Source organism: Ooceraea biroi, chromosome 6, assembly GCF_003672135.1.
Source record: "Ooceraea biroi isolate clonal line C1 chromosome 6, Obir_v5.4, whole genome shotgun sequence".
Taxonomy (NCBI): domain Eukaryota; kingdom Metazoa; phylum Arthropoda; class Insecta; order Hymenoptera; family Formicidae; genus Ooceraea; species Ooceraea biroi.
The window spans coordinates 12,987,673-13,007,362 of NC_039511.1; the positions used below are offsets into that span (position 1 = coordinate 12,987,673).

General features: G+C 40.8%; 1 protein-coding gene across 2 annotated transcripts in view; it reads right to left on the minus strand.

Annotated features, from left to right (window-relative positions):
• LOC105276314 (fringe glycosyltransferase) overlaps window positions 1-19,690 on the minus strand; it is an 87,204-nt gene that overhangs the window by 41,612 nt on the left and 25,902 nt on the right. For both annotated transcript variants that reach the window (XM_011333840.3, XM_026970213.1), the window contains exon 5: window positions 5,845-5,998. In XM_011333840.3, coding sequence (XP_011332142.1) covers window positions 5,845-5,998 — 154 coding nt within the window. The remainder of the gene's footprint in view (window positions 1-5,844; window positions 5,999-19,690) is intronic.

Genomic DNA, 19,690 nt, shown 5'->3' on the forward strand with positions numbered 1-19,690 from the left:
ATTATATATAGGTACTATACAATCTACAAGTAGCGAGCGATACAATATTTCCCAAGGCAAGAGAGAAAGCTGAAACTCCAGCTTCGAAGTTGCCAGAAGAATTTTAAGTAGAAATCAATGTTCCATGAAGGAAGTCCAATCAAATCAACGGTTTTGCCTACGATGCATGTGCGTCACCAGAGTATGGGTTTCTTGCGAAATCTCGAGAGGGCGGACTCGAAGTCGATATGGGTCGCTGCCTCCGGGTGGTTGGACTCGCGCGAAGTTGCGAGGCAACGTGCGATTAGCAAATTATCCCCCGCAGCATTGACCTACAACTAGCAACCCGTTCGCGCTGCCGCCTAGCTCCACTTTGCCTATCAATCTGCGGGATACGCGTTACGCTCATTCATCCACCGTGAACGGGCCCGCTCCTTTCACCATGGCGGGACGACGACGCCTCCGTAGCCGCGTTTCTGGCGCGTTGCAATCGCGCCCCGAGCTGCCACCGAAAGAATCCGAGCTAACGACCCGCGCGTACGCGCCCCGGGCAGCCCCGGATTAATTATCCCTTCGACAAACCATGCATCTAGTTGCCACGCTCTCACGCTTTTACGGATCGGCCGCCTCGACCATTTGTCAATTCGTGGACATTAATTGTACCTGACCGTAGCGCTTCGCGACGCAAGCAAATCGCGCACGGAAATGAATCTGCTGTCTCGCGGAGGGATGACATCGGCGGGCCGAATCAGCGAGAAACACTTCCGCGGGAAATACTTTCAATGTCGAAAATGTGCTGATAAAAATTCGAGCGCTTCGGGAAACTCCACGAGCGCGTTCATCGATTGGAACGTTCTCGCACCCCATATTACAGGACACTCGCGCAAATGTTTAACTTGATCGACTCGAAAATCGGTTAGCTGGCTAAAAATTTACGCACGGAGGATCTTAACGACTCACCCCGTCGCATGAACCCCCGGCATTAGCGGAGAATCTTGGCTTCCTGCGGTCGATGGTCCTGCGGCTCTCTAAATGCGTATCACGTGTGCTACGGGGTGTCCAAAAATTCCGCCCCATACGTAGAGAAATTTGAAACGCTGACTTGCGCGAATCGCGCTGCCATGCACGACTCATCCGCAGTAGACACTATCCCTGCCGTCATTTATTCGCGGTCGCATCTTTTAAATGCAGCACCGTCCACGTGAAGGAGCGCAGCGGTGCGCTCCAGTTGCTGGGGCAGTAACGAGCCGATTCTTTTCGGGCACACGGTGAGTGCACACGTGTGTGCACCGAGGCGAGCCCGGGGATTTCTCGGGCAAATATAATATACGAGTACGCGGAGCCCGCGGGGAGCAACGTCCACGGCGGAGACCATAATCTCCGTTGGAAGATGGTACCACACCCATGGGGGGTCGGTCGGGAGAGATAGCTGCGCTCGTCGGCCCCGGACGAAGGACGAAGCCGGCATGAAGGCGGCCGGTACCATAGCCAACGGATATAAGTACTCTCTGGTCTGGCGTGCTTCGTCCGGCGTAACCACCTTTCACCCGGCGTGTATGTATTACAGTCATAGGTACATACGAGTGCGGAGAAGCCCGCTACGGGTCTACGGATCGCGATTTGCACCCGAGATAAGGACGAGCAGAAGGCATCTACGTGGCGCGGGGAAAAGCGCCTGACGAAACCGGCCGATCTTCTCGAAAATCCAGAAACCGCTGTTATAGATTAATTTCTGTAGTGAGGGAGATTTTCGGGCAGATAACGATGTGCCGAAATTTTGTGTCCACAGCAGACTCTTGCCAGCTTCGAGGAAAGTTCATGTCGCGATAGAATCAATCTTGTCGTACATTTGTTTGATCGATTTTTTGATATATTTTTTTAGGGAGAAATATTTAGGAAGACGTTTGCATAATTAATATTTGCGAACGCTGAGAAACTAGTTTATGATGAAATTAACGAGCATTTTTAAGTCACGCAGCTCGGTGGCATTTTTCTTACATGCAAATTTCCTTTTTATGAAATGAATAAAAGATTAAGGGGCAAGAGCTGCATTCTGCCTAATTAAAGGGCGGAACAAGTCGTGCCTGGCATGAGGACGGAATAATCAGGAACGATTTTTATTTTAATTAATATCGCAGCGATATCATTTGCACGAAAATGATTTTCGTATCGTGGCCAAAAAAATTTAAATGGGTTAGCATGCATGTTATCGATACTTGTGCTCACGGGAACCACGGTCGATCGACTTTCAAGAGATTTCGTGCACACGATACTGGTCCGACCGGATCGTAAGAAGGCTGAATGAAGAGGACCGCAAAGAAAGAGGACCACGTAGAGGGCAGAAAAACGTCCGAGATCGACTCAGGAACCTTTTATACGCACCGCGCGGACCGAACAATGTCCATTCACCGTGCAGAACATACTGTGCAAAATAGCTGCGTGATAAAATTGGAATAAAATGATCGGAGCAATGGTTTTGCGTCTGTCACCTTATGTAAATCCCACAATAAACGCATATGACAAGATTTGCCTCATAATCGTATGGTCATATTAAGATAAAATAAGCGATGTAATGAGATCTACATGTTTTCAAGAGAGAAAAGAACGCTCGATAGATTTGTCAGCTCTCGAGCACTTTTCAACAAATCCCCCGCTCAGCGGCGGCGCTTAAGAAAATCTTGTACTTGGAGCGATTTTTGCCGGTGCACTTAATGGATTAAGTGCTGCCAGGGGAGCGTGTCGAAGTGTATCGGCTAATTTAAATTTCGCATGGACACCGCATCACCTTAAGTGGGTTACCATGCGACGATCGATACGCTAACATGCACGTGCAGTACGATCAATCGAGTTTCGTGTATCTCTCCCTGACCGGTAACGAGTTCGCTGTATGACTGGCATCGGTCCCGTCGTAGTTGTCGGACCGGATCTCACGACGACGGCCCCATGTAAAATAACACCGTGAAAAATGATTTCGACAGCCGGATAAGCGCGTAAGAGGCTTTCCTCGAACACTCACATTGGATTTGTACGTCAACGTTTTTTTTATAGATCATATGGACCTCCGTAAATCATAGACCACAGATACATATGGCGTTTCCGTGATTTATTCTCGGTTGAGAAACAGATTGACCGATCTCGATTATCTTTGCATAAACTTTCACTACAACTTTCTTTTAACAGAAATGGGATTGTTTAATAAAGTTTTAAAAGAAATTTTTTAAATTACATTCAAACGCTGTTAGATATTAGACATGGAAAAAGACAAAAAAGCCATTTTTCTCAAATTCATCAAAAATATCAAAGACATTAAAATTATAATTTAGAGATTTATGTATGATAACTTTGTACATGACTTTGAATAAAAAATTCTGAAACTGCATTGCCACATGGTACATTTCTAAATGAGCAAACCGCTCAATAAATCAGAGATCTAAATCTCGTTTCCTTTTCATGTTCGAACCTTGCAAGCGCAGTAGTCTACTCAGTAGTGAAAGGTCCGATCGATTATCGGCAACTGTAGATCGCGCGAAGTTCGCGATTGGCAAAAAGGGAGAGAATCGTACTATGATTAGACTTTAACGAGCGGCAGAGAGAGAGAAATCAGGGAAAGAGATATCAAGAAAGCTTGATGAATGGCTTCGATCGGACCTTATAAGAAGCGGTTAATCTCAGAAGGAGGAACGGATCCTACGGGCCCTGCAAGATTTATCGTTTCATCTCGAGAATCCCGCTTGTCTTTATCTATTCTCCGCCCCCCGGGCAGTGCGCCTTCTTTTCAGCGATGAAAGAAGGAAGCAGCGGGAAGCAACTTTTCTAATATGCGTATCTCGTTTTGCTCTTAGGGGGATGCAAATCCCATGAGCATAAGAGAAAAGAACAATCGCTTAAAAATTGACTCGGCGCGAAATAAATAAATTGCGAAAATGGCGCGGAAAGAAACAAAGGAAGGCAGACATTTTAAATTTCCCGCAACAGGTGAATTAAAACGGTTATCAATTTCTGAAGTGGATGACGCGCGTGTTCTGGAATGTCTTTTCCTGGAGATATCGGCCTGTCTTCTCGACCTGTCTCGTGAGCGACGTCACGGCGACGGCTCTCCATTTTCATTTCTCGTCTCGGCAGAAGAAAAAGGATTAATGGCCTCATAGCATGACACCGCGACGTGATAAGATCGCGGGCTTCCTTTAAACCGTCGGCTGCCGAGCGTCGGCGATCATATCGGCGACATCCGAATCGCATCGTGTATCTCCTAAAGGAGTACGTGAGACGGGCTTTTATCGATTCGATGATTGTGCACGGGCGAGTCTCTCCGCTTGCTGTCTCTTGAAAGGACGTTGCCATACACTTTGTTCGCTTTCACGATTACACATTCAACCTTCGCGTAGCTTCGAGCGCGTATTAAGTAATATATAATAAGTCCCGCACTGAGAATATTTATCACAATCGAGCCATAGCTGGACAATTATGAAACTATTTGACAATTATAAAATAATTATAAAATAAAACTTTTCATAAATGCATGTTTGAACTTGAAGGAATCTCCTAATAATCTTCATGTCGTTCTGAGAAGAAAAGTTGGTTTTAATTGCAAAGAAATATTGTACCATTTTAAAATAACGCAATTATGGTATTATATACACATGTATCAAAGATTAAATAAACATTAAAACATTTTAAGTATTATTTAATGCAATATTCAATAATTGACAATAATTCATGTTTCTTGACAATAGTAGCATTTTTTGTTAGACATCGCATCCGATAAGTTTGACATTTGCTTCCGAGTGACTGCTCGCAAATTCACGAGAGAAAGCATGCCACGAAAAAGGATTTATGTGCAATACGCCGAATCTCCAAGAGCAATTTCACGAATCCACGTGCAGCGGGGCGTGCAAAACGTGTCGTAGATTGAATATCCGAGAAGACAGTAAACCGCGCGCGGTCGCAACGACTGCGTTTCCCGCGGAGGAAAATCGGGATTTCACGGGAGCGAGCTCAGGATGAGATCTATCCATAAAAACCTATCGTACACTCACACAGGATAAGATAGTATTATACGAAAGGCCCGAGAGTGTAGCTTGAAACTTGCTGCACGAAGAAGACGCCACTGCCGCAAGGAAGCGTTAAAAAAATACGCTCTTGCGCGCGTTCGCTCTCACCGTTGAACGAACCGTTCACGAAAGCGGTACAATCTTTAGATCCTTATTTCATTCTAAACCCCTCGCATGCCGAGACGTATGCACCCTCGACTTCGCCGGAAGCCGCCACTTCGCGGATGCATAAATTCGAAAAGACCACCCGTTAGCGATGGTGCAGCTTGGTAATGCGATTTCGCAAAAGACCACGAACAGAAGAAAGGCGAGAAAAGAGAGAGGGGACGAGGGGAAAGAAAACTTCACGAATGATCCTGCCCTCTTTTGCCACTCTTTAATCCCGCTCCTTTCCTTTCGCGCCTTCACTTTACCCTTTCCTCGGTCCCCGGCTTTTTCTGCCGCTGGCGCGTTTAATTTCATCGCGAGAACCGCCTGAAACTTCACAGGCAGCCGGCCGGATTTCAGTGTCTTGCGTCGTCTTCGCGTGCTGGGCGGCAAAGCGCGCTCGTTATTATCATTGTCTCAAATTGCCACTGTCGAGTCGTTACGACGCTAAATAAATCCCGAGGGACGCCTTTTCTCTCGGTTGACCGCGGGCGCGCGTAATAAGTTGGCTTTCGAAGAAGCGTGTAATTAGGGTCCAAGTAAATCTATGTCGAACTAGGTGGTCCATCAGAAACTTACGTTGTGTAAATCGTATACAGAAGTTATCAGAATGAATAAAAAATGTATACAAAAAAAAGCGTAAAAATTGCTGTATCTGCAAACTCACCGATCGTTTCTGCGGATCCTGTCTCACGATCTCCAAGGGTGCTGGTATAGAGGGCTTGCCCAGATACCAGTCCTCGCGCGGGTTATAATTGTCCAGGACCTTCAGTAAGCGCGGCACGTTGACGTAATTATCGTCATCAAAGTGACAAAACCACCTGAAACACGCATAGCAAAAATACGATGTAATAAATGTGTACATGTTGTAATACATGTGTTTTATTAATATTTATATCAACTCGATCAAGATCAAGTTTTGATGAAAACTTTTTGCTTCGTTGCCTAGTTGACGCGACAAGTTGTGTAAAAAAAAACAAAGTATCTAATCTAATAAACTTTTAAAAGATCCTCGCTCTACATGCATGAATGCATTGGTCCTTGTTCGCCCATAACACCTGCGCAACTTCTGCCGTTGGAATTCTCGATAACCAGGACGCCGCTTAGCGCACAACTCGAATAAGAACGTAAAGACTCGGCGCCTGTTTTGCTGATGTTCTCGCAGGATGTAGTCGCGTCGCTGTACAGTTTCCGCCTGCGCACATTTGCATGCGGAAAAGAGTATGATCAGACAAGCATCGTTTTCGTACAGTTTCAAACGTACTCCAATTAAGAAAAACATGATAATCTCCTTCTCAAAGTATCGCAGTAAAAGACTTTTCCGCTCGAGTTTATTGACAAGAACGAAGCAATCAACATCACCATCAGGTTCGAAACACGAGACCTAGTTGGAAGGAACTCGTTAATGCGGTGATTAATGAAACGCTAATAACCCCGAATAAATAATCATTTTTCAAAATATCGTGGTAGGTCTCTCAGATAAGTCTCTCGCAATCGCTCGATCTCATCAGCAGCCAAACTTGTGACAATTCTGATCCCCTCATTCCCCAGATACGAACGCAATCGTGTACACAATTGCGCCCTTTTCCCAAGAGTTAGCCGAGGTACTGGTACCGTGTCGCGCCGTGCTGCAGTTAACGTCGTGTATCTCGGAGCGCGAGCTAAGCGTAAGATAGGCAAAATAAAATCCCTCTAACGAACGATTCCGCCGTGGCGTTGCCATTAACGTGCTACCGGGTGCCTACGGGTGGTCGCTACGTACCTGCCGCGTTCGTTCGTTTGCTCGCTCGCTCGCTCGCTCGCGCGGCTCCGGCATCGTTAATACACCTGAATTCCAGCTTAATGGCGTAGCCGGCTTACACCGAGGAGGGAGGCTCGACCGTGGCCGAGGACGTTGCTGTTCGCATATGCGCGAGATCGTATCCGTGCGTGAGTTGGAACGGTGTTTGCGCCGTGCGATCGCCGTTCGGTCGCGTTCCACCCTTGCGCGTGCATTGCGCGACCGAATCGCTGCATCGAGCTGCAATCTAGTCCGATGATAAATCTGGCCGCTAGAGAAACGCTTCCTAGTTGCGCTAGAGCAATCAGAATGCTGCCAGGTACCGAATTTCAGTTTGCAAATTGCTCGATTGAAGATGCTTAAGAGATAGAAATAATTGATAGGAACGGAGGGAAAGATGCGCGGGAATCACAAGGTTTCTTTTTGGAGATATTAATATGATAAATCGCATTATGCTACTGATTCGTCAATAGAAGCTTTTTAATCCGTTCATCATTTCTCGCCGTTCGTTACTTCGTCAAATCGAACGTGGCGCCCGATTTAATTAAACACGATGCCTCAAAAGTATCACGCGACCTGAATGATCGGCAGTCATGCTCGTCAATCAACGAAATCAATTAAATGTATTTTCATTTTGGATACTAAGTCCTAAGTACGCGTTGTGATCGAACGATTTGGATATTCGACGAGTGATAAATCGTTCCTCGTATCGATCGGAGGAGCAGATTTGTGTTCGGATACATGATTTCTATTAAGAGTAACGCCGCAACACCCGTGTCATTAATAACGCATATCGAATGTCGATAGATATTAATGACTCCGTTCAATAGACTTGAAGGACTTAAACGATTGTTCGGAAATACTTTGTTCTGTAATAAATCACGATGTGCTAGCACTTCACCGCTGGCGTCACGTGATTTCTTTGTGGGAATTATATTCGTATATTTTTTAAATAATGCTCAAAAGATTGTGTATACGCTCGCGAACAAGCTGTATCATCGGAAGATCAAAATTGATACACTCGGCTGGATTTACTGAATCGTGGATGTGGCGTGTGTCGTTAATTACCGAGCAACCGATCTGCCCACTTGCGGGATCGTAGAGACCGGATGTGGGAAACCGACGGAAATACTCTCTTTCCGAGCGCGATTGCTCCCCATCGTGCACGAATGAGTATTGTCTCGAAGCGGTCTCTCAATTTTGCTCCAACCGCGGAATTCGATCATGCGTGGACAAATATGGTAAGAAACAGCTCAAAATTTTCCTTTCCATCGACGATCCGTAAGTGTCGCGATGTCAACTAATTGTTTTAAAAAATACAAATACGTGTTCACGCAATTGCGAAAAGTATCATCCAAAAATCAATCATTTGCTAATTCTCATTCTTCTCTCATCATGTTTATTAATTTTCATTTTCTCTTATTTTATTATAACTTTTCTTATTGTAACTTTATTAATTTGCAATTCATCAATTTCAATTAATCGTTATGAATTCGCTATTTCAATATTGTCATCTCATTTTAATTAATACTCGGAAAATCACGTTTGTAGAACTAATAAATAATAAATAATCCTATTCTAAAAGAGGCGTGTTAACTTCGTGAAGTTCTTTTTTATTGAATAGTTGAGGCCTCTTTTCCGCGACGCTGATTGGTTATCTCGATTCGCGTTGTGCGTTATGTTCAGTTTAGATTACCATCGCGCGACTGTCTTCGCGTGGAGGTTAACAATTTGGTAGAGTGTGATAATTGTGCATATAATAAATAATAGATATAAGATATTATTATTCGAAAACATTATTAATATTGAAAAATAAAATAGCGCGCGCCTGTGTTATATTGATAACAATATACATAGCACAGAACTCCTTGGAAAAAGAAAAAAATTTTAATGGCTAGAACTTTTTCATTTCTAAATCTAAAGAATTTTCAATCGTCGAGACGCAATATGCCAAATAACAATATAAATAGCACAGAACTCCTCGGAAAAAGAAAAAAATTGTAATGGCTAGAACTTTTTCATTTCTAAATCTAAAGGATTTTCAATCGTCGAGACCTCTTCGCAATACGCCAAATAACAATATAAATAGCACAGAACTCCTCGGAAAAAGAAAAAATTTTAATAGCTAGAACTTTTTCATTTCTAAATCTAAAGGATTTTCAATCGTCGAGACCTCTTCGCAATATGCCAAATAACAATATAAATAGCACAGAACTCCTCGGAAAAAGAAAAAATTTTAATAGCTAGAACTTTTTCATTTCTAAATCTAAAGGATTTTCAATCGTCGAGACCTCTTCGCAATATGCCAAATAACAATATAAATAGCACAGAACTCCTCGGAAAAAGAAAAAATTTTAATAGCTAGAACTTTTTCATTTCTAAATCTAAAGGATTTTCAATCGTCGAGACCTCTTCGCAATACGCCAAATAACAATATAAATAGCACAGAACTCCTCGGAAAAAGAAAAAATTTTAATAGCTAGAACCATGTTTTTCACTAGTAATAATAAAAAAGAATATAGAAATTATTTCCTCCCTCTCTCTCACTCTCGGCGTTCTTCGTATTTCTCGCGGATGATACAGGACGAGATATCTGCAGGCGTATTATACACGTCGGGCATGAGACGCCCTTTTCGTTCGACCACCTGCATCTAGGACGGCATAAGTCAGAACGGCGGCGGCGACGGCGTGTGTCGTGTGTGCACGAGGGCGTGAAGAATGAGTCGCCGCTGGGTCGGCAACCCCATGGCATGTGACCGAATGGTTCTGTTAACGACGACGCCCGTTCCCCGTGGGTGCACGTACCTCGGTGCACATCCGCCGTGGGAACCCGCGGGACCCCCATACGCGACTGCACACGGCCACGCGTGCAACGGGCTTTTAAAAAGCCGGCGACGCTCGCCGGAAGCTCCGCTCACACGTGCAGCGACACGCGTGCTTTCCAAATCAAGATCGTCGCTTTATGTATACACGGTGTCTCAGAAACATCATGCCCGGAATTCTTTGGAAGATTCGTAGACGATTAAGATCTTAATAAATCGTTTCGTATAAAAAAATAAAGAGAATCTATTAAATTGAATTTTGGTCTTTAATTTAAATATTTAAAAAATTCAAGAACCAGGAATAAATAATAAAGTATCGTTATTGTATCTTTTCCTATATTTCCTTTCATTCTATTCATTAAGGAAAATAAATTATATGTATCTTAATAAGAGATTATATGTATATATAATATCTTACAAGTACTCTTTTCATAAAAAATAATAAATAATAATGGAAAAAAATAAAACGAAAAACTTGGTTTAATTATTTCCTGTGCTATTTTATGTTGACGTATTATATTACACAATGGCTTTTGTTAAAGTGCTCGATGTAGAGTTCAATATGTAATTGACACCCGGTATCTATTACATATAAGGGACATGCGAATGAGTTGCAGCCGCATTACTATCGACTGTGCGCGAATATGACCACTTGGTCAACGAAATAGATGGATTGGGGATAATGAAAATGGTGACTGCAGCGAGTAGCGGTAGTTTATTGTGGGAACTGATCGCGACTCAATTCCCATCAAAGGGACGTCTCTCAAGTAATTCGCAAGCAATTTAATGAATATAAAATGCAGTTTTGATCCATTAACGAACATACTGTAATCATCGCGAGTAACAGTAATAATATCAAAGAAAATGGTTCTTTCATGGAAATCGCACGAATAAAACAAAAACTAGAAAAAATTCTCAGGGCAAATTTCAGGAAATCGTAATTAAATATGTAATAATTATCACATATGACCAAGTGGTCATATGTGATAATTATTATTGAAAAAGCTGTACACCGACGTGCGCTTATTACTAATCGCATTTGTTTAAGAGAAAATCCTGTCGCGATAAATCTCTCACCTGAACGTGTATAATAAGCGGATTATTATAACAGATGCGGAACCGTTTGTTGCCACAACTGTTACCTCGTAACGAGTGATTTATTCCGACCTTAATTCAGTTTTTTGCCATTCAGGCAGCTTAACTTGCACTTTTCCTCCGTTTCTTTTTTGTTTGCTTTTTGTTGCTTTTCTTGTCTAAATTTAATTAAATCGTTCCGCGTATAAATTACTGGCTCATTTAATTCATTATATAATATAATCTACTTCTAGCGAACTACAAATAAACTCTATTTCTTTATCTGTTTCTTTTTTCACGTCTTATCATAACAAGAATTTTATGCAGTAATAAATATATGTTTTCATAATCTCTATTTAATTGCTCCTTTTTAGCTGTTTGTCATTTCTAGAGCAAATTAAACCTTCTCACATCTAAGAATATCGCTTAACTTTTAACAATATCACTTAACTTTTTAACATTTTCTTTCTCTTATTAAAACTCGTGATTATGTGCTTTATTTATTGTTTTAGTTCAATAAAGTTATTATTTTTTTATCATCATTATTTGCAGCGCAGATACGGAGCGCGCGATTGTGTTATACGGTGTACTCACTTCAGAAAATTTTTATTTGGTCAGATAATCCTGCGAGCGAGATGATGCACCACAGGATGGTTATTATAATTAAATTGGCCGAAATAAAAAGACATACGAGCATAACTCGTTACGTCGGGATTACGCTCCTCTCGAGCGTACCGGGCAAGAAACGCAGGAGGGGAACGAAACGCCTCGCTGGTAAAAAGCACGTTATTTTTAATTAATTCCTACAAGGAGGCCGGCCCGGGCGAAAATGGCGCGCGCCGAAACCCGGGCCCCCGTATAAAGGCATCATTCGCGCCGATCACGGCTGGAAGCCACAATCTCTCGATCTTGCGAGGAACGAGCAAAGGATGGAAAAGGTCAGGGCTGGCGTGTGCCGCCGTTAAAGCACCACGGGCGTGGTGCTCACGATTCTGACTGCAAGACTTTATATTAAATCGCGTTCGTGCCGGGTGCACGACCCCCGCGTGTTAACGCCGATATTCGGATCGCGGACAGACATGACTCACGAAATTGCTGGGGCAGCGATGCGTGTATCCCTGCGATATTAATTTTCGATACGTGAAGTAACGGGATGCGACATTGTTCCGAGCTAATCGACATACTGCATATCAGTCAATATCAAGAGAGTCCGGATTTTTGTTAGTATCCCTATTATATACTCAACTGTTAGTTAGCATTCGCCCTATCCCAGTGTTGGAGTCGCAGGTACGATTTAATTGAGTTCGATCGAATTTTTCACGATATTTCCGATATCCGATGCATTTTTTTCGCATTACTGTGTGTGATATTGGTGCACGATAAAATTAATGTACATCGGCAGACAAAGATATTGATAATACCAGTCAGGAGTTTAAAGAAAGAGGGAACCTTTGTTGGAAGTCGACCAGTCGTCGTTTAGTTTAGAGACGAGACGCAAAAGGAGACTAGAAGGAAGAATCCGGTCGGGAGGGGAAGCGTGGAGATCGACGATCGGCAATTTTCTCGACATGTAATTTCACCTGTTGCACATCCGGCGCGAATCTGATCGGCCGGCTCGATTTGTAAAGGTAACGAGCCGTCCTGACTGTGCCGCATCGCTACGATTATCAGAAGCCATTTCGCCCTCCGTGCGAAGGAAAAGGTGTAGAATGTAGAAAAAAAGTGAAGATGCAAAGACAGAAAACAAGAAACACGACGAGAGGACGGAACGCACTCGAGAAGTGGAACTTCGAGGAATGCACCAGTAAATGAGCAGTATACATTTTGCTATTTCTGCAGCCGTATAAAATAAGTATAAGTATATAATACAATATAACAGAAGAAGAAGAAGGAAAAAACATTTCACACAGAAAACTGAGAGCATGTACATTTTATATTACCCTATTTGTAACTATTGTATAATTTTTTAAATTAAATCATCAATTTATATTGACCATATATCAGTAATTTCATAATTAAAAAAATTTATCTTACATTATTAATTAGCATATATTATATTCATTAGTCTAAATAATAAATCTTTGTTGCGAAACTCATATCAGAGCTTACTTGAAAAGGAGATGTAACAAAATAATACTTTTACTCGACAGAGAGGCATTAAAGTCTTTGAATATATTTATTTCTTGACCAGTCATTTGCTGATGAGAATGACCAGTTCTACCCTACGCCCAGAAGAGCCTTCGTCGCGCATGATATAATAGCAAATGCAAGTTCGATTTATATCAGAACTAATTGCCATTTAATAATATCGTTTGCCGCGGCGGTTAGTCCTTTCCATGATTCATTTGTACGTTCATAAGAGAGATGGGCACGGCACGATTGAGTTGCGGCACGCATTAATTAAACAAATGGTAGCCACAAACACGTGTCGCACTAGTGCAGTTATTTTTCCGCGAGAACGTTTATCTCGTTAATTAAACTATCAAGTGCCAATCGATCAAATTCGTTTAATAAAGAAGTCCGTGTTGATACTTCATAACTTTAATACTCAAGAATCGTAACTTATATAACTTCATAACTTTAATACTCAATAATCGTAACTTGTGTAGCTAATTTTATAGTTAGATTAGTTTTAAGTGCTTAGTCGAACGCGTTTGATTCTTTAGAATATTTTCTTTATTATTTCAAAAATAATATTTTAAAAGTAATTAATCTTAGAAAATGTACGATGAAAAATAAATCTATTAGTTAATTTACAAAGAACATACAAGAAATACATATAAGAATTGTACGTTTTTATAATAAAATTTTTTGCCGAAACATTATAATAGAAATAATAAATTGTTTCTATTATAATACATCATGTTGGATTTTGTCGTTGAATAATTGCATAATTATACGCTGTAACAAATATTCTAATTCCCAGAACAAATGCGCGACCTATTAATTCCAGCACTAATGTTCTCACATAATCCTTAAGTAAGCATTTAACGATAAGGTGGTTGCATTAAGTCCAAGTGTAATATTGTAACGCGGCGCGACTATCATCAGAACCAGCAGGTAAGATCGCTAAAGCCGTCGTTATCGGTACATTAGAAGCCGCCAATCGGAAGTTAAGCGTCAATATTTTACGGTAATCACGCGAATGATAAAACCTTTGATTAAAGAACAAGTAAACATCGTTACGGAATGGTATCGCAAAGATTTTCTCGTAATATTTCTTTCTCTCTTTCTCTCATTATCTCTGATAAGTGGAATTAATGTGGATATAATGTATAACGGCTCGTGCTCTATAATCTTTACATAATTCTCTTCCACGTTATATCCACAATTATATAATATTAATTCACACTGCGGAGATGCGTATTATTCGAATGTATTGGAAAAAATACCAAGGTGGAACACATGGTCAGCGGGAAGGCCGGAAAGATTGAAGATAAAACAGGTCGGCCTGAGGAAGCGAAAGTACGTGTACATAATGCTCGAGGAGCATAATGAAATATCGTTCTATATTTTCAATATTGACACGTTCGTTCTCCATCCCGAGATGCGCGCGACCGATCTTATCGCCTGTACCGCGTAAATTGTAAATAACGCGGTAAATATGGGCTGTGCACCTGCATCTTGAAGGAGGCGAGCGGGTAACCACCGCTCTCCATGTTCCACGTGTAACCGCGAATGCTACACGCACCACGAGATTACAATAGGAAATAATGAAGTATCCTCGCGATACCAATACTGCTGGGAATGGAGAACGTGGTTTCTTTCTCGTGAAGAAAAAGAATCGCAAAACCAGTGCAGAAGAAAGTAATAATTATACGAAAAGTCTCGCTCGAAGTAGAATATGTTCTTTCATAAATGTAAGATATAACAAAATCTTTTATTATACATATTTTTATAATTCAAATGTCGAAATTATTTATACTAATACTCAAATTTCAGTATCAATGCCTTTATAATGTCAATGTCCAAATTACAAACTTGTTAAACAGAAGAAAATGTAAACTATTTTAAATGAAACGATAATTAGATGTTTTATCATTTGTAAAACCTGATTCATGCATATATCTTTTCATGACTTTTTGATATTCCAAGAAAAACATTATTTTAGATCCGTGAAAGAAATAAAATAAAAATATTAAAAGTATAAAATACACTGAGTATTATTCTTCAATGTAATAAATATTCGGCGAATAGACTCGTTAACAACGAATTGATATTATCAAGTAGTACAAGAGGATGTGCTCGGATTTCCTGTATGTCCTGGCACATGTGCAAACGAGATTTTATCACGTTGCCATGCAAATAGCACCACGAATGTAGGCTGCACCTGTGAGTATAACATATAACATGAGATAACGGCAAATCCATTAAAAACAAATCCTACGCTTTAAAAGTATAAACAAACTGAAAATAAAACTTTACATACATTCGTGCGCAAAGTATGACAACGAGAAAAAAATTCTAAAAATTCTAAAAACAGTAGAGCGGAATATAACATAATCCAATTTTAGGTTAAAAAAGATGCAAAAGAAATCGTTCTTTTACCAAAGCTACTAAATTCTACTGATCCCGATCATCTGCGTATAAAAGTGATTTTTCTGTACAGCCATATTTCAATTACGTGCATTGAAATGATGCGGCACAAAGTATGATAAAAGAATCCTTTCTTTCGACCCGTCGAGAAAGCACGAGTGGCGCATTCTTCAATGAAAGTTCGCAAGTTCGTTTGAGCTATCGCCTCGAAGACAAGGTGGTACGAGGCAACGGGAGAACGGGGTCACAGGTCAATCCCCGAGACCCCCGGGCGTCGTAACATCTTGCAAGCGGCAGCCGATTGGTCACCCGATACGAACTCACTCAGGTGAAACCGGAAGTGTCACGTCTTACCGAGAGGAAGACGCAGTTCTGCAAAAACATTTCCGTTACGCAACGAATCAAATCTAGTTCATATTATAAATATGTACCTCCTGATTTCGTAACAGCAAATTAGAAATAAAATTTATACACATAAAACTAGGAATCATAAAATATTGGAGTCAGAATTTTTATCTTGATTATTTATATTATATTAATTATGAAAGAGTTTAATTTCGCTCCTTCTCAGCGATTACAGCGTAATTCCGCGCGAGTGTTATCTTATTACAACCGCCCCCCAAACAGATCTCTAACAAATAATATGACGAAACAAAAAATAATATCCATCATTTCGACATCGAAGGTAACGCTACATGTGGATCACCGTGATATTGATGGCGATTCATTTAGAAAGCAAAAAAGATTGCGCGATAACGTGTGTTCTGCAATATTTCGTAAGTGCCGCAACACGTTCTACCGTTATACGGATACATCGGCAATAAACTGTATTTAACAGCGATCACCTTTTAGCCTCTCGCCCTTATCAATTTGAGGCGATGAGTCTGGCTACAACATAGATTGGCGCGATGTATCGAAAATCGAGAACACCACACGGCTCAAATGAAAGCCAAGATTCCCGGAGGAAGTGTGCATAGCTCGAGCGCTGTTTGTCAAATAAAACAACGACGACGGGGGAGCAGGGGCCGAGTTTCGAAGAGGGAAACGGCCGGTTCGTCCTGATCGTCGCGAAAGTATCGTCCAGATGATGGCAGGCAACACTATCCCCGGCGATGATCAATGGTGGACAAAATACTCGCGGCAAGACCGGCACGATCGCGGCACGGTCCGTACACGTGCAGCCCCGGGGCCGCCAGGGGGAAATTATTGATTATTAAACTGGGGCCTGGCGGCACGGTAACCATCGCGAAACGATACGCCGTTACAAAGTTCGCGATGGACGTTCGTCGCCGAGCCGGTCGATTTTCACTTCGTCGCCGTATTTCAGGAAGATCTTAAGTATCGAGAGAAACATGGCGAATGATATTAAAGAGTACAGTGCAATATCACGATTATATAAGAAAATAGTACAAAGTGTAATAGTTCATAATTGATTCTTTAAAATATTTAATTTGTATGTCTTTTTCATTATTAAGCTGAAAGCTTTGCGTATAAACTATTCGTTAATATTATAATATAATTATTAGTATATAATATAATATAATTATTAATATATGTATATAATATAATTAGAATATAATTTAAAACTTCATATATATGTGTATGTAATGCACGTGTCAAAGCAAGGGATTTTCATTGATCCATAGTATCGCACAATAAACACGTCGTAATAGATTCGATAGTTGAAACATTACAAAGCAATTGATATTTCCTGATTAACCATAAGGCTATATGCATAATATAATACATGAACACGCAGCAAATATATCAGGTGAGTTGTAGATAATGAAATTTAATTGCATCAGCATTGTGATCACGCCATTAGACAGCGAACATTTAATTGGCATTTAATACCGCTATTAATATCCACCACCGCTAATATTAAATTTAATTAAACTAGGTTGATTAAACAAAATCACGTTCAATGCATGAGCTTGGTGTTTCATCTCGCCAATTCAAACGCTGCACATTATACCAAAAAATGTCATGAATCTCGAAAAAAGCTTTTCGCAAGAATACACAGCAAGTATAAATATCGTAATATCGTATAATTAAAGCGTAATAATTCCTCATTGTCTCGGTCTGTGATCTCGGGCATAATGCGCTTTTTGCAACGTTAAACGTTGTGGCCACCATGCGCATTGGCGTACAATAAATTAAGCTAGACTGCTGTAACCGCGGTTCACCGCGACAGCACTACCGTAACAGCACGTTGCATTGTGCGGCGGAACTGGCTGGAAGTTACGTGCACCTTGCCAAGAATTAACCGTGAACATCAGACAGACATTTACCCCTCACCGACGACGAAGCCCTCGTCGTCTTCCGTGCCGCAGGCTCTGCCTCCGTTTACACGCACGTTAGGTTTACGTATGCACCAAGGGCGCGCAAACTGCATTTCTGAATTTTGAGGGTGCACCGAGCCGCCGGCTAACAAAGTTACAGATGCTTGATGGAATAATTGAAGGGTAGAAAAGACATTGCAGCGCTGTATTGGGATTCATAAATGTATGTAAAAAGATACTGTTAAATTATTGTATTAGATATTATTGTATCTAGATATAAGCAACATTATTTTAAGAAACTCTCTCTCTCTCTCTCTTATTCAAATTTAAATAAAAAATATAGTTGTAAAATATGAGTGCATGAATTGAATCAAATAATATTCAAATAGGAAGTAAAAGCGGAAAGGATGGAAAGAAAGTTGTGCGAAATGTTGAAGCTGTAGAGTACTTGAATATTCGATGTATGCGGAATAAGATCGAATCTGCACACCGACTGCAAGATTTTCTTTCTACAAGATTTTCTTTCTCGAAGATATTTTGTTACGCAGATATGATTTCAGCAATCGCTACGTCTTATTTCTGAATCTGTTCTTATGTTGCTTTTATCTTCAATAAGCTGAAACGCGTCTTTTGGACTTGCGATATTGCTAATACAATCTTATGAATAACAAATAGTTCCGAAATATAGTTGCATTTTATCAAATGCTCAATGTTTGGTATTAAGGACAGTATTGCAACAATGAATATTATAGGATATCGAAATATCACATCAAATCATCAGCATACTCTAACCATTGCTATGCAGTCAATATCTTGAATTAATTTGTCCACAATGTAGTAATATTGCTGATATTCAGTATCTGATACTCAACGTTTCGATTTGTAAATTAACTGTAAAATGCAATATTGATGCAAATATATCCGTGAGAACTTTGTATCAATTTATAACAGATGAAAAGTAACATTTATGTATTTGTGGAAATAGGAGGTCATGTCGTGAATAGCTTTTGATTAGTGAAAGATTAAAGTGCACTCGAGCAAATTCTAAAATATGGCACGAGGGAACTCTGCTTTGTGAATAGTTTATACGCCGCAGGAAACTTCGTTTCGGAGAACTAAAGTGCTTCGATACAAAGTTCGAAATACATTTTCCACTGCCAAATCCATCGAAGTCCCAGTTGGACGTTAAGATATATATCGGTGCTAAAATACATATATCCTGTAATGCTTTCAAGCCGAGGGCGTGGTGCCAAGATAAGCGGATTGCAAGCGTAAAGCGAAGTAAAGTTAATCAGGAGCAAGACCAACCGATTGCGCGTGGCCGAAGTAACAACGCAACTCACGCGCGCGCGGGATCGTGTTGTGCTGGACAATTATAAAAATGCGATAATAAACGATCGCGAGAGCAATACAGTTTATACGATCCGTGTACGAAAGCAACGTGCATGGAAACACATTTTCTGAAAACACACTTGTCCGTTAATTAAGATAAGTGGAATAAAAATTTGAACATACTTGCGGAGTGATAATGCATCGCATGTTCTGTTCAAATATCTGTAATTACTTTGAAACGTTTCAGGGACAGGTGAACAACAAAGAACACATTAACTGTCTCAGATTACATTAAAAATTACAAAAAGATATTGCTTTATGATACGTCTTTCAATTAAATTCTAACAAAACTTCCACTTTTCAAAACATATCTTGCATTTACAAGATTTATTATCGAATAAATATCGAATATGAATATACGATAAATCTGTTATTATGCCACGAAAAGAGAATGGTGGATGAGGAACTGGAGTGCACTCGCAAAAGTAAGCGCGGCAACGTTAAAGGGAAGCGACACAATGATCGGTTAGGTACTCTTTGGGGCAGGCGCACAAATCTAGAGGCCCTGTACGTCACGTGTAGACTCTTTTGTTCCACTTTCGAGTGTATCAAGTTATATTGTGTACCAGCAAGCATCGCACCGGATGTACCAATGAGCGGCGCGGCGAGAGTCAATGAGCCATTTCC